Source organism: Mirounga angustirostris, unplaced genomic scaffold (genome assembly GCF_029215605.1).
Source record: "Mirounga angustirostris isolate CCGP_5_RB_7025 unplaced genomic scaffold, mMirAng1.0.hap1 SCAF_17, whole genome shotgun sequence".
NCBI classification, from domain to species: domain Eukaryota; kingdom Metazoa; phylum Chordata; class Mammalia; order Carnivora; family Phocidae; genus Mirounga; species Mirounga angustirostris.
In genome coordinates, this window is record NW_026991725.1 from 1,651,746 (window position 1) to 1,666,813 (window position 15,068).

The 15,068-nt window shown below is 52.4% G+C and overlaps 1 protein-coding gene across 10 annotated transcripts in view; it reads left to right on the forward strand.

Moving 5' to 3' along the window:
- The window catches only part of SMG6 (SMG6 nonsense mediated mRNA decay factor), a 232,660-nt gene that overhangs the window by 205,464 nt on the left and 12,128 nt on the right, over positions 1-15,068 (forward strand). For 9 of the 10 annotated variants that reach the window (XR_010408613.1, XM_064582967.1, XM_064582971.1 and 6 more), the window contains 2 exons: positions 3,986-4,162; positions 7,896-8,042. Coding sequence is in view for 9 of the 10 variants with exons in the window: in XM_064582967.1 (XP_064439037.1) it covers positions 3,986-4,162; positions 7,896-8,042 (324 nt within the window). In the remaining variant the exon portion in view is untranslated. Of the gene's footprint in view, positions 1-3,985; positions 4,163-7,895; positions 8,043-15,068 lie in introns of those variants that run through there. The other variant, XM_064582972.1, reaches the window with a different exon arrangement.

Genomic DNA, 15,068 nt, shown 5'->3' on the forward strand with positions numbered 1-15,068 from the left:
TTCCAGGGCATGTCTGCCCAGACTGGGCTTGTCCCCTCCCAAGTGGCTATAGAGAGTTTCCAGAGAACTCCATTCCTTGCTTATCTACCACCCCACCCCACCCCCCAAGGTACCCCACACTGGTAGCTCAGTCTGCCTTTTCTCTTCTCTATTAACCTAGAGGTTTCTTTCTGCTTTCTACAAGACCTAACCTTCCATGTCGCTCCAACCTCCACTCACCCTGTGCACGCTCACACTGTATCTCTAAGGAACTGAGCCTCGGACAGGCCAGGCTCTTGTATCGCCTTGCCACATCTCACTTTCAGTTTTCCTTTCTGCTTGGTTCTTTGCGTGTGGACCTGATCCAGTGATAACTGGAGCCCTGAAGCTAGAGGTTTCAGTTCCCAATGGTGGGGCTCATTGCCTCAGATGGGCTTCAGGGGAAGGGAAAGGGGCTTTCTCCGAGTGCCTTTCTTTTAGTTCTTCCCTGACCTAAAGCTCCCCAGTTTTCTTCTCGAAGTTGATTAGAGTAATTTGTGTGAGACATTTTGTCCATCAACTTTGGAGTTCCTGGTAATCTCCTACACAGTGAGTCTGCTTCCAGAAAAGTCAGGACTACTACTGAGAAGGTGCTGGATCCCAGGTTCCCTGGGGTATTCCCTGGCCAGCAGCCCTTATACCTGCCTCTAGCTCTAGGCCAGCCCAGCCTGTTAATAGCCCAGAAGGAGCCCTCCTGCCCAGCTCTTTCTCCTCTAGAGAATCTAGAGTTTGCCCAGAGCTGCAATGTACAGATCACTTACATTCTGTGTTTTTCATTGATATAGAATGGAAAAATGTACTCATGAACAGGGCTATTGTGGAGATTATGTCATAGACTTTAGCTGGACTCCCCCCTCTCCAAGCAGGGAGCCCAGCTTTAACCCCTGTCCTACCAGGAAGTCCTCCTTGGCCAGCCAAAGATCATCTTGGAGTTGGCTCTTTGTGGGTGGTTGAAGGGTTTTTTCCATCATGATGTCTCTTATTAACCATATTTACACTTTTTTCCCTGACTGAAGTGCTGGAGGCTTTATCTGGGAGAATATTGCCATGAGCCTCATGTAGACTCCGGGACCAAGAGAACTGTAGTCCTCACCCTGCTGGGCTCATTCCTCCTGCCTTAAAGCAGAATGCTTTAACAGATAGGCCAGCGGGCTAGAGACAGAGGCTAAGCCCCTGGGCAAGCCCTAGACTTTTGTGCCTCAGTTCCCCCATCCACTAAATAACTAGAGGCCCATTCTCACTCACAGTGCCCTTTGGAAACCTAAGGAGCCCACACAACCTTGGCTGTCCTCCCTACTAGTTGGATTGCAGGGGAAAGAGTTCACAATTCCAAAAGGCTAAGTGGCTTTTCTCTCTGCAAACGCATGGAATTCTCTCCACACTTCTTAGTGGTAACTCAGAGACCCCACAGGATCAAAACCCTTTGAGAATCAGCCAGGAGTGCCCTTGTCCTGGGAAGAAACTAATGGCCATAGCAGACAAGATCCCCAAGGAAACCATGTTCCTTCTAAACATTTGGGTGACAGTCGAAGGTGGGGGGCACTCCATTTTGCTTTTGTGTCTATGTGAATGACAATCCCCACTGATCCCCGAAGGATGTGCTGCAGGCAGGCTCAGGATGTCTGCGTCCCTGGGTCCTGCTGTGCCCTGGAAATCCCCATCTCCAAGAGTCCCATGTCCACGCATGTGCCCTTTCTCCCTCTTGGCCAGGAATCACATTCTTTTCCTGAGCCTCTGAGCATGCCACCCAGTGCATGCTAGAACAGCAGGAACTCTCCTCACTGCCCGTCAGTAGGCACACACAGCCATGGACACACTCTCCTCTTCTGGGCAAATTTCTGCTGCACACTTGGCAGGAGTTCCTGCATTCTTCTCACCATCCAGGTGATGCCAAGGACCACGGCAAGCTTTTTCTCTGTCTTCCTCTCACCCCTCTACCCCCACCTCCTCTCCATTCAGTGGTAACAGCCTCACACTGAAAAGGAAAGTCCTGGACCCATTACATAATTCTCCATCGTGCAAGCAGTAGTTAGGGCATAAGGTCAGAGGTCATAGTGGGGTCAGGTGGCTGACACACACTGTAACGACAAGGTGGTTAAAATTAGACCACAGAGAGGAAACTGGCAGTCTTGTGGAAATGCAGAAGTTTCCTCTGCAAGTGAGAGGCTGGGGATGCAGGAGGCCACTGTGCGTGCTGCTTGCTGGGCCGTTACTCATTGCAGCTCTGTTCTTTAATGCGTTTTAGCCCCTGCTTCTGTATTTCTAGCCTTCCTCATGACATGTTTGAACACATGCAATGGAACCTGTGGTTACCTGCCCTGGCCCAAGCCCAAGACTGGACACCCCAAACTCAAGATGGCTGTCCCTTCCTAAGCCTTCTCTGGGTAGCTGAGCACCTGTTAGGTCAGGTGGAGGTGGTCAAGGTCCTGAGCCTGAGATTCAGGCCTATAATGCTCCCAGGGCCATTGGTGAGGGTGAGCAGGGGCCACTCCCAGGCAGAGAGAAGAGCGGGTTTGGCGCAGAGAGACAGCAGAGGACAGAGTCACGGAGTTGGAGTCCCAGTTGACTGGTGTGTGTTGCATTTGCCCTGGCTAGCCAGCTGGCACAGTAGTGTTCATTTCCCCAGTGTCCTAGAAGACTTGGACCGTGCCTGCCTCATGCCCCTGTGGTACCCAGCCGAGCCTCCCCATGCCTGTCCGTCCTCCCTGTGAGCCTCCTGCGTGCCCCACTTGTCTTTAGCACCCCTTGACAGGAAAGCAAGTACAAGATGTATCCTTTGCTACCAGTGGGATTATTGTCCAGGTGAGGGACATATGCACCTGTGAAACAATGAGCAAACAATCAAAGCCAGTCTCCAAGTTAGTACTTTACAATGTGATATGGACATCGAGGTCGCTTTCACATTCTGGAATGGGGAGCACTCTGCAGGGGCTAGAGTCAGTGCTGATGAAGGGGTGATGGTCTTCACCAGTCTCCAAGCTCCAGATCAAGCAGGGCTCCTCCTCTCCTTTGGAGGAAAGGGCCCCAGGGGCCAGAGATGAACAGCAGGTCATGAGAGGGTGCGAGCAGCACAGATGGATTTGCAAGTGAGGACACACCTGTGTGGTCTAGCAGGAGAAGGACCCCAGACAGAGTGACTATGGAAACTTCATCTGAGACACTTAGATTTGACGATTGCTCAAGATATTGAATTTCATTTCAGCTAAATCAGCCCCAGCTTCTCTGACAGCGCTGGCTTACGTGCTGATGTGGCCACATGGGAGCAGGGTGGCATGAAGCCCTGGAGGAGCAGAGTTTTGGTGAAACACCCCCTACCTGCTTTGCCTGCCTCCCTTCTCCTGACAATAGTTTCCTGCCTGACCCCAGTCTCTTCAGCATGAGAAGCTCTTGGGTGGGGCAGGAACCTGTCAGGGGAAGCCCAAAGTGATCTAGCTGAAATGAAACAGCCAAGAAAGCCCTCATCATTCATTTTACACTCAGGCTGTAAGTGCTCCTCTTGGGAGCCTGGAGAGGGGAGCTGGGAGGGGAATGGAGAGTGGCAGTGAGGGTATCAGGAAGCTGTGTTCTGGGAAAGCCAGTGTTCTACGCTCCACCCTTCCTTCTATCAATTAAATACTAAACTTAGACGAATGTAATTTACTCTTTTTTTATATCAGGCCCTCAGCAGAAGAAAGGCAAAAGGCCCAGAGGGCACCTGTCGTTGGTCATGGGATTGTCTGCTCCCCCAGGGATGACCTAAATAGAGACAGTGACTTTCTTCCTCTAGAGGAGCTTGGCCCTCAAACCCCCGCCCCTGCCCCTCCTTCACAATCCCCTACACCCTCGAAGTCCCACTTGTCCACGCTACTGCCTTATCCGGTAACTTTGACACGCTTCTCATGTGCCCCTCTGCCAGCAAACAATGCCTGTCATCTTCATCTTCCCTTGCAGAAAATGCTGTTTCTCGTCTCTCCCTCTCGCCCTGTAGGTTATTGCAGCCGACTGCAAAAGGGTCACAGTGCTGAAGTATTTTCTGGAAGCCCTTTGTGGACAAGAAGAGCCTCTGCTGGCATTCAAGGGTGGAAAATATGTGTCAGTGGCACCCGTCCCAGACACCATGGGAAAGGAAATGGGAAGCCAAGAGGGAAAACAACTGGAAGATGAGGTACTGTGCAGGGAGAGCCCGCTGTGGCAGAGGGGAAGGCTCCCTACCCCCACCCCACCCCACCCCTGCTCTGCCCGTGGCTGCCTCTTCTCCCCGGTTATTTATAACCACTCAGAGCAGTATGGATGTGGACGTGAGCAGCCAACTTCTCAGGAGTGCACTCTGCTGGTGCCCCTTCCTGCCAGTCCCACCCCAGTGTCTCCATCTCACTCTGCTACGAGTTCCAGATGCTTCTTTTTAACGTTGCATTGGAGAAGGGAGGGAAAGAAAGAGTTTAATAATGTGCAGCTCGGGAGGCTTAGGAAAGGGAGTGGGGGGGGGTGTTAGGGTTCAGGCTGAGGATCAAGTTTATGGATGTGTGGAGCTCAGCGCCGCACAGGCCTGAACTCCAGCCTCCAGCACACGTACAGGAAGAGCTGACATTGCTGGCCCCATGTGGAAAATCACCCCCTCCCCCGGCCTATTCTCCCTCCCTCCCTCCCTCCTGCACATCCTGATGTGATTAAGGAATTCTCCTCTTGTTTGTTTGCCCTTGGTTGTTCCTGTAGCCCTTGCTTCACTCCAGACCATGCGTATATGTGTGTGTGCGCACGCGCCTGTGTGCCCACCCTGGCTAAACCCCGCCGACAGTTGCCCTCCTGAGCATGTATGTGTCCTTTTGAGGGGGATTGCTGTCGTGGGTCTGTATGTGCTGGGTTTGTGTGTCAGTTTAAGTTGAACTGTGCCGCCGGCTTCCCCGCTGGCTGTGGGTTCTGAGTAAACGGGAGTGTGGGACAGTGTCGGCCCATGTACGCGTTTAACAGCACCGCCCCTGCGCTGCTGTGTGTCTGAGTGACTCCAGGTGTGCACGCACAGCTCGCTCTGGCCTGGAGGTGGGCTCTCCTTTTTTACCCCACAGTGTTAAAGGCAGAGGAGACTTAGGTGGGAAGGGACGTCGGACTTCAAGAAGGGACGGAAGTGATTCTAGCCAGAGGCCAGGTCAGCAGCCGGCCAGCACAGTCATTTGGCCCACAGCAGTCTCAAGCGCCTGGTGGAGCAGGGTGGGGTGCAGGGATGAAATCAGCAACAAGCCAGGGAAGCCAGATGTCAGCTGGAAGCTGTCGTTTGTGATCGGAGGCAGTGATAGAGTGGCCACCTTTGGTTCAGAGTCTTCAGAGCAGCAGAGCCTTGGACTGGCTTCATCAGAATAGCTGGAGAACCCCACCCCACCCCTGATGACACAGGGCTCCGCTTCCAGGACAGAGGTGGTTCCAGGGATAAAGCTGAGCCCATGATTCCAGACTCCAGATGAAACCTGGGCAGGGAATAATGGGAAAGAATGAGCTGTCATTACGGGAGGAGGCAGCGGGCTTGCTAAAGCCATCGGGGTGTCCAGGCTTTGTGCAGGACAAAGCAGTGCCCCCCAAGCCCTGGGCACTGTGCAGGGAAGCATGGGTGGGGCAGCACCTCAGCCAGCTCTCTCACCCACACTTCAAGGCTGAGGCATACAGCGGAAAGGAAGCAAGGCCAGCTCTCCAGGATCGCTAAGAGAGGTGTCCTCTGGCCAGTAGAGCCTGCAGTACCGACTCCAGTTAGGCAAGTGAGGCCCACAGACAAGGACACAACAATGTAAAAGCCAAGGAAGGTCTCCGCCACTCATGAGGAGCAGACCAGCTCTTTGGGCCCAGAGTTTGGCCATGCCACGCTCTCTTTTCTCCTAAGGCTTATTGACCAGACAAAGGTTGTGACCCACGCCGTGCTGCCCACTTCTTCCTTTTCCCACGAGCCTCCTGGGTTCCTTTATGTTAGTGGCCCCTGGGAAACCCTGCTTACCCTGGTCTGTGTAATTTCATAACCCTGCACTTCCTCGTTTGCTGTGAGAGCTGAGTGAACCTCAGACAAGCCTCACTGACCCCCTTTTGACCTCAGTCAAGCTCACCCCAAGCCCCATGATAACCCTGTGTATCCCTGGTCAGAGCAGGCAGAGGCGGTGTTCCCCCATGGGCTGGTCACCACCCTGTCCCGCTCTCTCCAGTTCAGGTTAACCCCACGAACAAGGAAGTAAATGTGTAAAGAGAGTCTTCCTCCTTCTCATGTGCTGGGCCCCCTGGAAATGAATCCTGTGACACCATAGCCTGTGGGTTGTGACATGCCCAGTCAGTGTAGACAGCAAGCGACCCAGACTCCTGAGACTTCTGGGATAGTGAGCCACATCCTGAGACCCCCGTCTCTCCCGAAACTGCAAGACTGAGTCACTGAAGCTAGGTAGGGGAGGAAGAAGGGGGCGGTGATTCTGTTTCTTCAGATATCATTCTTCATGAGCAGAAGAGAGTCCTATTCCTAGGGATGCTGCCAAAACACCTGTCTTTCTACCCCCCTAGATTCTGCTCCCAAGACAGAGCATCAGCTACCCACCCACACACTTTACCAACCACTTCCAGCCAAGGGAATCCATCAGAATATCATCTTGAGATGGACAGTTAGAGGAGAGAGCAGACTGCGCCCAACACATCCCAGCTGGGCCTATTGGAAGCCTGGCAAAGCTGAGCCACTCGGGGCTGGTCTGGCCTTGCTGTCTAGAGTCCAGACCCCAGCCCTGTGCTTCTTGCCCACTCTTATTGCGAAGAGCACGTGTTTTGGAATCAGGCTCACTGCTCTGCCACTTTTTAACTGTTATCCCTGAGCAAATTGTTTAACTCTCTAAACCTCAGCGTGTTCATTTATAAATTAGGGATGACAGTAGCATCTGTTTCAAAGACCATCGTGAGTATCAAATGAGTTGATATGTGAAAAACACTTAACCCAATTATCTGGCCAGTAGTGAGCATTCAGTAAATGGTAGCTGTTATTGTCATAATCAGTGTCATTATCGTCAACCAGGTAGAAGCACAAGAATCTTCTCCTACTAATCACTCTGTTACCCATGCTAATCCTGTCCCTCAGAGGACATGCTCTTGGGCAGCTGCATGTTCTCTGATGACCAAGGTCAGGAGTGAGAGAGTGAGGAATGGAGCCTGGGACCACCCGGGGAGTGGGGGCTTCTGAGAGTGAAGCTGCAAGCAGGGAGGGCCATCCCTGGGGAAAGCTCCGCCAGCCTGGCAGGAGGCTCCTGAAGCTAGCCAGCCAGCCGTCTCCTAGTCTGCCCAGACCCCGAGAGGGCAGCTGAGCAAGGTCATGTCATGTGAATTCCTGTAATGGGGCTCAGTAGCCCCCACACCGCCAGGCTGTGGTCTTAAAAAGAAATCAGGGCAAGGTCTGCTGAGCCACAGCATCTGCTCCCTGCAGCCATCTGGGGGCAGGGGAGCTTCTACGCCTAACTCCCAGCTCTTGGCCAGAATTGATTTCTATCAGATCATTAGAAGGAATTAGATTTAAATTGAGTGGTTTAACATTCTCTGTTGTTTTCCCCCTTGGTGATACAAAATGAAAATAGGTTCAGAGCTTGATTTGGTGAGTGTGTGTATAAGTATGGAAGTATATGTGTGTGTGAGTGACTTCTGGTGTGGACCTGTGACTCTCCAAGAGGAAAGAGCCTGGAGTGCAAAAGGGAGTAGTTGGTGGGGAAAGGAGAGGTGGCAGCTTCTCTCTATTCCCTCTCTGCCTGAATTGAGGGAAGTATACACCTTGGGGCCCTTTGAAAGGAAGATCCAAAAAAGCATGGAACTGGGAGTGCTGGAAGTACAGGAGGGTGGGTCTGGTAAGTGCCATGGGCTCACAGTCTCCTCTCTCCCCTGGCCCGCTCCACCACCCAAAGGAGGAGGACGTGGTGATTGAAGACTTTGAGGAAGATTCAGAGGCCGAAGGCAGCGGGGGTGAGGATGACATCAGGGAACTTCGTGCCAAGAAGCTGGCTCTGGCCAGGAAGATAGCCGAGCAGCAGCGTCGCCAAGAAAAGATCCAGGTGGGGCCTGCCTGGGGAGGGTGGTTCCTATCAGGGTCGTGGCTGTATAGTGCACGACGGGAGTGTGAGTCGTGAGTAGGGATGAACAGGACCCTCTCAGGAAGACACTGTCTTTCAGTGTCCTTTACTGGTTCTACCTATTTTCTTCCTCTATCACCAAATCCTGGTAGCACTTGTGGTGCCGGGAGTCTCCCTCCTCATGGACTCCAAGGCAGAAGCAGGTTCTTCTCAGAGAATCTGATGAAAGCTTCTTCCCCAGTGATAATCTGTGAATATACACCCACACGTACACAATCTTCCTCACAATTTCAGGGGTTTCAAAGTTCCCCTAAACCTTATCCAGATACTCCTGGAGAGGTCATAGATGCTCTGTAGAGGACACCTCTTACCAGGGAAGAGAATGTCATAGCCACAGTCTGCTTATCTGGATTTCCAGTGTAATGGCTGAGCCCCTCTGGACAGGACACTGTGGACCCTCCCAGAGAGAAACTGCTTCATCTCCATACAAGGTTCCTCCACCATCAGCTCTCTGTGGACCCATACCTGCCCTTGCAGCAAGTTTTTTTTTTAATGGCTCTCCCAAGTCTGTCCTTTTGCACTAGAAACTCACTTCCTCTTATCTAGAGCTCGGGGCAGACAGGGAAGAGCCAGTCATGCTCCTCCCTTCAAGGACTGTAAGCTTGGGGAAGCATCAGGACTCTTTAGGAATGCCTTGTTTTCAGTCCTCTCTTCAGCCGCCCCTGCCTTTGGTGCAGGCCTTAGTGCATTGTGGTCAGACCGACCTGATCCTGTTCTGGGCTCCACCACTTACTGGCTTTGTGACTTTGGGCACATTGTTTAACTCCTCAGAGCCTGTTTCCCCATCTGTAAAATGGAAGTGGTAATAGCGCCTACCTCCTGGAATTGCTGTACGGCCTGCGGGAGCCAGTGTGTGTCAGCACTCAGCACAATGAATGGCACACAGTGTGAGCTCCTTAAATGGTCCCTGTGGTCTGATCATTTGTCTGAACACCAATCAGAACGCTCCCCCGGGAAGGGGAATGAATACCAGTTGGGATCTGTTGTTCTTGAGACATTCGTGTCCGCTTGCCAGTTGGAATCAAGTGTGCGATCCCTCTGCCGGGTCATCATCATGGTGTAGCTGCCTCCTCAGCCCGTTGGGGTCTGTACGGAACCCTCTGTTGTGGCCTGCAAAGCAACTGCATCCTCAAGCTGTCTTTCTTCCTGTCCTGTGGTTCTTTTCTTCCTCATCGTCAGTCTTCCCAAAGTACTATCTATACTCACCACCTCCATGTCTTGACCCTCAACCCAGCAGTTATGGAAACTGTTCTTTCAGAAGTCCCCAAGTGGGGGCGCCTGGGTGGTTCAGTCATTAGGCGTCTGCCTTCAGCTCAGGTCATGATCCCAGGGTCCTGGGATCGAGCCCCACATCAGGATCCCTGCTCGGCAGGGAATCTGCTTCTCCCTCTCTCTCTCCTTCTGCCTGCTGCCCCCCCTCCCCCCGCTTATGCTCTCTCTCAAATAAGTAAATAAAATCTTTAAAAAAAAAAAGAAGTGCCCAAGTACCTGTCTTTATCAGGTCTCGATCCCTGTCGTAGTTAGCGTCTCTATAGCGTCAGGCCCTCCACCCGCAGTGAAGCTCAAGTGAGCCTTTGTCTTCTCCCTCTCTGTTGGCCACGCCACCCTCCTAGGTTTCCTCACCACCATTCTCTTCTTGGTCCCCTCCTTCCTTTCTGTTACTTTCTGTTAGTCTCAGCGTGCAGAGTTGGCACTCAGCAAATATTTGTTCAGTGACTGAATAGACAGTAGCAACTAGAGAATCCTTTTAAAATTCCTCGCTGGCTTTTAACCCCATGTGTCTGATTTCTTATCAGACCCTCTCTGTTCACTCATTTGTTTCCTTCTCACTTGTTCCCGTTGCCACCACTGCCGTGCTGGTCCACGTACCGCCTTGGATTGTAGCGGGCGCGGCCCGTGCACTGCACAACGCCAGGGGTGCTGTTCACTTGGCAGTCTGTGAATGGCAGCTCCTGGAGTCGCGTGACACCGGGACCCTGTCCACCTCAGCCCCTCCGGTGCACCTCGAGTGCTTTTATCACTCTCTTCCCAGAAGAGCCACTCCCCTGCTCGGAAATCGTCAGGGTCTTTGCTTCGCTGATAAAGTCTAATTCCTTACCATGGCATTGGAGGTTTTCCCATCTGTTCCCAGTCTTTTTCCAGCCTCTTCTCCTATCCCCAGTGAACCTTACTAGCTATATGACATTGGGCAAATTATTTAATTCCTCTAAAACTGTTTCCTCATCTATAAAATGAAAGTGGTGACAGCACCTACCTCAGGAAGTGTGTGTACAGTGCTTGTCCAGACAGTAAGGCCCTTCTACCTGGACGGCAGCTCTAACTGTCCTCTCCTCTCACTGCCCTCTGACGTGCTCTACCCTTCCCCACTCTCATGCTGTTCCCTCAGACCAGGATACCCTTTTTCTGTTCCACGTTTCCTGTTACCTGTTGAAACTCTATTCTTCCTTCAAATCCTCAGACGAAACTTCTCTCCCCAGTGAAGCCTTCCCTGATACCCTCAGGAGGAATTCATCTCTCTTTGCTCAGTGTTCCCGTGGCACTGATTTATACTTCATTTGTGATACTTATATCTTGTCTCATATTACAGTTATTTCTGGACTTGTTCCCCGCCTCCGCCCCCCACCCCCGCCGGTACTGTGAACTCCTTAGAAGCAAGTACTGTGTCTTCAGTTCAGTTTAATAAGTGGTGATGAGCATCTGCGAGGCTGGTGGTCAGGGGCCACAGGAGTGAACCAAAGAAGTCCCAGGCCAGGATGTACAGAGTGTACAGTGAATGGATGAGCCAGCGATTTGAGGTGCGAGCGTGCATGGTTGCCACAGGGGAGTACAGGATGCCGTGAGAGCGAGTGCCATGGGGGCATGGCCTTGTCGAGAGCACCGTGCTCAGCTTGGCCTCTCCAGCAGCAAGCAGTACCTTGCAACCAGGAGGTCTTGTATGAGACTTGATGTCCGGTGCCGGTGGCCGCCCCTACTCGGGAAGCTTGTTGTCCCTGTCACCTCCTTCAGAGCTGGCTGCTCAGGCCAGCTGGGGCTTGAGGTTGCTGTGGCCCCTTTAAGAACAGGCCCCACATGTACCACTGCTGGCGGCCCTGCCTCCTGTCAGCCTTCTTCCTCCAGCCTCACAGCCACAGGAGGATTTCTCAGCAGAGGAAAAATTCCCCCCTTCCTTCCCCCCCCCTTTTAATGCCCGGGGCCCTTCACTTCCATAATTCTTCATTTTCCAGCCTTGAACGTAAGCCAGACACATCTGTCTGGCCATATGCGTGAACCCTGGAGTCTGTGCCGAGGTGGCTGTAAAACAGGGCCGGTGAAGGCCCTTCTGGGAGAGCACACACATGTGTGTGCCCTCGGGCCATTGGCTCCCTGCCCAGAACCACGGGGCTGCAGCACTCCAAACCCATGTTAACCTTTTCTTATTTTTCCTCTTTTTGTTTAATTTAAGGGGGGAAAATCCCAAGGAAAAGGTATAAATTGTCCTGGGAGTGGGGGAGAGGCTCCTAGCTGGAGAGGCCATTATTGTTGGCAGGTACCTGGGTCACACTAATACAATAAGGAAGAGAGGAGCATCGGGTGAATTAAGATTGGAGAGATGGGCTGTAAATTACACTGCTCTGAACTCCATCAGTCTCCAGGGGTGTTAACCGAGAGGTGTAAGGCAAGTCCCCAGCTCCCGGCGCCTTTTACAGATGCAGCAAAACAGGAACCACACATGTTTGGGGAAGGGGATATGAAGATGGAGTTGAAAAAAATCCTCCTGGCCCCCACGATGACTATAAAGTCCAACTGAGATCTGGGGCTGTGGCCACACCCCCACTTCCCTTCTCCCACCTAGGCCCCTGGGCCCAAGCTCATCTGTGGGTTGGGGGAGGCGAGACCTGGCCTCCGTCCGCAGCCTGTCCCTCCCTGCTTCCGGCGGTGCACAGGGGCTGGTGAGTGGGGCCGAATGGAGGTCAGAATAGGGGTGTGGGCAGCTCTCAGGCCTGTGCAGCTGGAGCCACGGCACCCAGGCAAGTCCCTGAGTACTGGGGGGCCAAGTCCGCCCACCTGGGGCTTTGAGGCCACACTCTGTGGCTCAGCCCAGGCTTTGCCTGTTATCTGAGACACCTCTTGGTATTAGGTCGGTTCTGCCCGTCTCGATGCTTTCTGACCGAGTCCTTTCCATTCCCATTGCCATTCTTGGGGGCTGTCCAGAGACCAGAGCGCAGGGTACCTGGTTTGTCTGGGAAATTGGTCAGAGGTGTCTCAGTCCTAATCAGGCCCCTCGGGCAAAGCAGTCACTGAAAATCCGCCTCTAGGCATGAGGCGTGGCTTCTTGGCACCTCATCTTGGCCCTGTGAATCCCCCACCTCCCTCTGCCTCCACGAGGCTTTGCTGTGATTTGTGCTGCTGTCGGGCGGGGTCGGGTTTCCTGAGCAGTTGCAAACATCCCACCTGAAACATAACAGGCTCTTCCTCTGGCCACAGCTATTGTTTCCCTCGGCATTATGGCCACAGTCTTGCTCTGTAGCCAGCAGTGACATGTGTTCTGAAAATAGCTTGGCTCCCCTGTCCCCTTCCCGCCCACCCACCCTCCTGAAGATGCAGTCACTCCTTTGTGGTGGCCCCAGGAGTTTCACTCTAAATATAGCTGCAACCCATTCACACTGCCACCCAGCTGGGGGAGGGTGGTGCTGTGGAACAATGGGGCACACACAGAGCCCCCCACACCTGTATGGAAGCTAGCGGAAGGCAGACACTCAGCCCTGGCTCCTAGCTGTCGGAGGCAGGGTGGGAGCCGGTGCACTACCAGGCCAGGGGCACGTTCACGCCGGGGCAGGAAAGCACATCAGCCTGCAGAGCTGGGCAGCCGCCTGCCCTGCTCTTGCGGTTCCAGAGCCCATTCCAGCTTCTCTGCAAACTATGGTGCTGGGCCTCCAGTTTGCTCCAGCAGCATCCACAAGGTCCTGTCCTCCTACAGAATGGTTAGGCTGGGCGCCTGGGTGGCTCAGTTGGTTAAGCGACTGCCTTCGGCTCAGGTCATGATCCTGGAGTCCCGGGATCAAGTCCCGCATCGGGCTCCCTGCTCGGCAGGGAGTCTGCTTCTCCCTCTGACCCTCCCCCCTCTCATGTGCTTGCTCTCTCTCATTCTCTCTCTCTCAAATAAATAAAATCTTAAAAAAAAAAAAAAAAAAATGGTTAGGCTGTTGGCTGGACCACCCTAAGGCTAGCACTGCTTAGAGCAAGCTCGGAGGTGTCATGCTAGCCCTGCCACTCCCTCTCCATCAGGAAAGGGTACACTTCTTGGGCATTCTCACAATAAGAGTGAGCAGATAAAATTCAATCAGATTATCTTTTTTTTTTTTTTAAGATTTTATTTATTTATTTGAGAGAGGGAATGAGATAGAGCATGAGAGGGGGGAGGTCAGAGGGAGAAGCAGACTCCCTGCTGAGCAGGGAGCCTGATGCGGGACTTGATCCTGGGACTCCAGGATCATGACCTGAGCCGAAGGCAGTCGCTTAACCAACTGAGCCACCCAGGCGCCCTCTTTTTTTTTTTTTTTTTTTAAGATTTTATTTGTCAGAGAGAGAGCACAAGCAGGGGGAGCGGAAGGCAGAAGGAGAGAGAGAAGCAGGCTCCCTGCTGAGCAAGGAGCCCCGATGTGGGACTCCATCCCAGGACCCTGGGATCATGACCTGAGCTGAAGGCAGACGCTTAACCAACTGAGCCACCCAGGCGTCCAAATCAGATTGTCTTGAAAATGTCCTCCAACTCTGAGATTCTGTGATTTGAGTTCATTGAGCTCCTACAATATATCAAACCCTATGCTAGGTATTATCAAAGAAACTACAAGGAAAGAAGGCCATTCTCCTTACAGCCTAGTTTAAAAATAAAATCAGTCCTCATAAAATGATAAGTAGCAAGCAAGTCATCCTAATTGTAACTTTTAAAAAGAAAGCCAGTATACATACATTAAGGTCTGTGTTACTGACTGAAAATCCAGAGGAGGGATCCTAAGCAGAAAGTTTCCCATGAGCGCCCACCCTACTAAATGCAGAGGTCTACCGTGCCATCCCAAGGGCGGCAGACGGCGTTGCCTGCTCTCTGTAACACGTGCAGCATCTGCTCCCTTTGCGTTCTGTGGCTCGAGAAGGAACTGCCTGTCTGCACTTTTGGTGGTTATCTCACCAACTCTTCCTATTTTTTTTATTTCATTTCCATTTTTCATTTAAAAAAACAAAAACCTATGTCATTAAAGAAAAAAAAAACAGTAAGTATCATGAGTCCTACAGAAAGCAGTAGTCCTCTCTGTCACCCCTCCCCATCTCCCACTTTGCCCACAAGTGGTTTCCCCAGAAGTCTCCCCCCGCCCCCCGCATCTATAGAAGGTGACCCATGGAGCTGGGCAGGAGGAAAGAAAAGTGACACCTGTGAAGTTACTGATATGTGGCTCAGGCATTTTCCTAGATACTTTCCCATACAGAGTGAGCACAGAAGTTTGCTGTGGTACAGAACTTCTCATTTCTGGTGAAGACATGGCTGTGGCCAGAGAGGCCCAGGGATAAATGACTCCATCAGCCAAGAGAGAGGAGGAAGCAGCCCCGCTCCCTGTGGAGCCCTGAGCAGAAGGAAGACCTAAGAAGGCCTTCTCTTGATGTGGCTCTGCTTCATGATATGGGTTCTTCAAGTTCCACAGCTCCTGTGTGAGCTAATTGTGTTACCTTTTTTTTTTTTTTTTTAAGATTTTATTTATTCATTTGAGACACAGAGATACAGAGAGAGAGAGAGCATGAGCAGGGGGAGAGGCAGAGGGAGAGGGAGAAGCAGGCTCCCCACTGAGCCAGGAGCCCGATGTGGGACTCGATCCCAGGACCCTGGGATCATGACCTGACCTGAAGGCAGACGCTCAACCATCTGAGCCACCCAGGCACCCTAATTGTGTTACTTTTTATTTGTAATTCTCGGTGTCT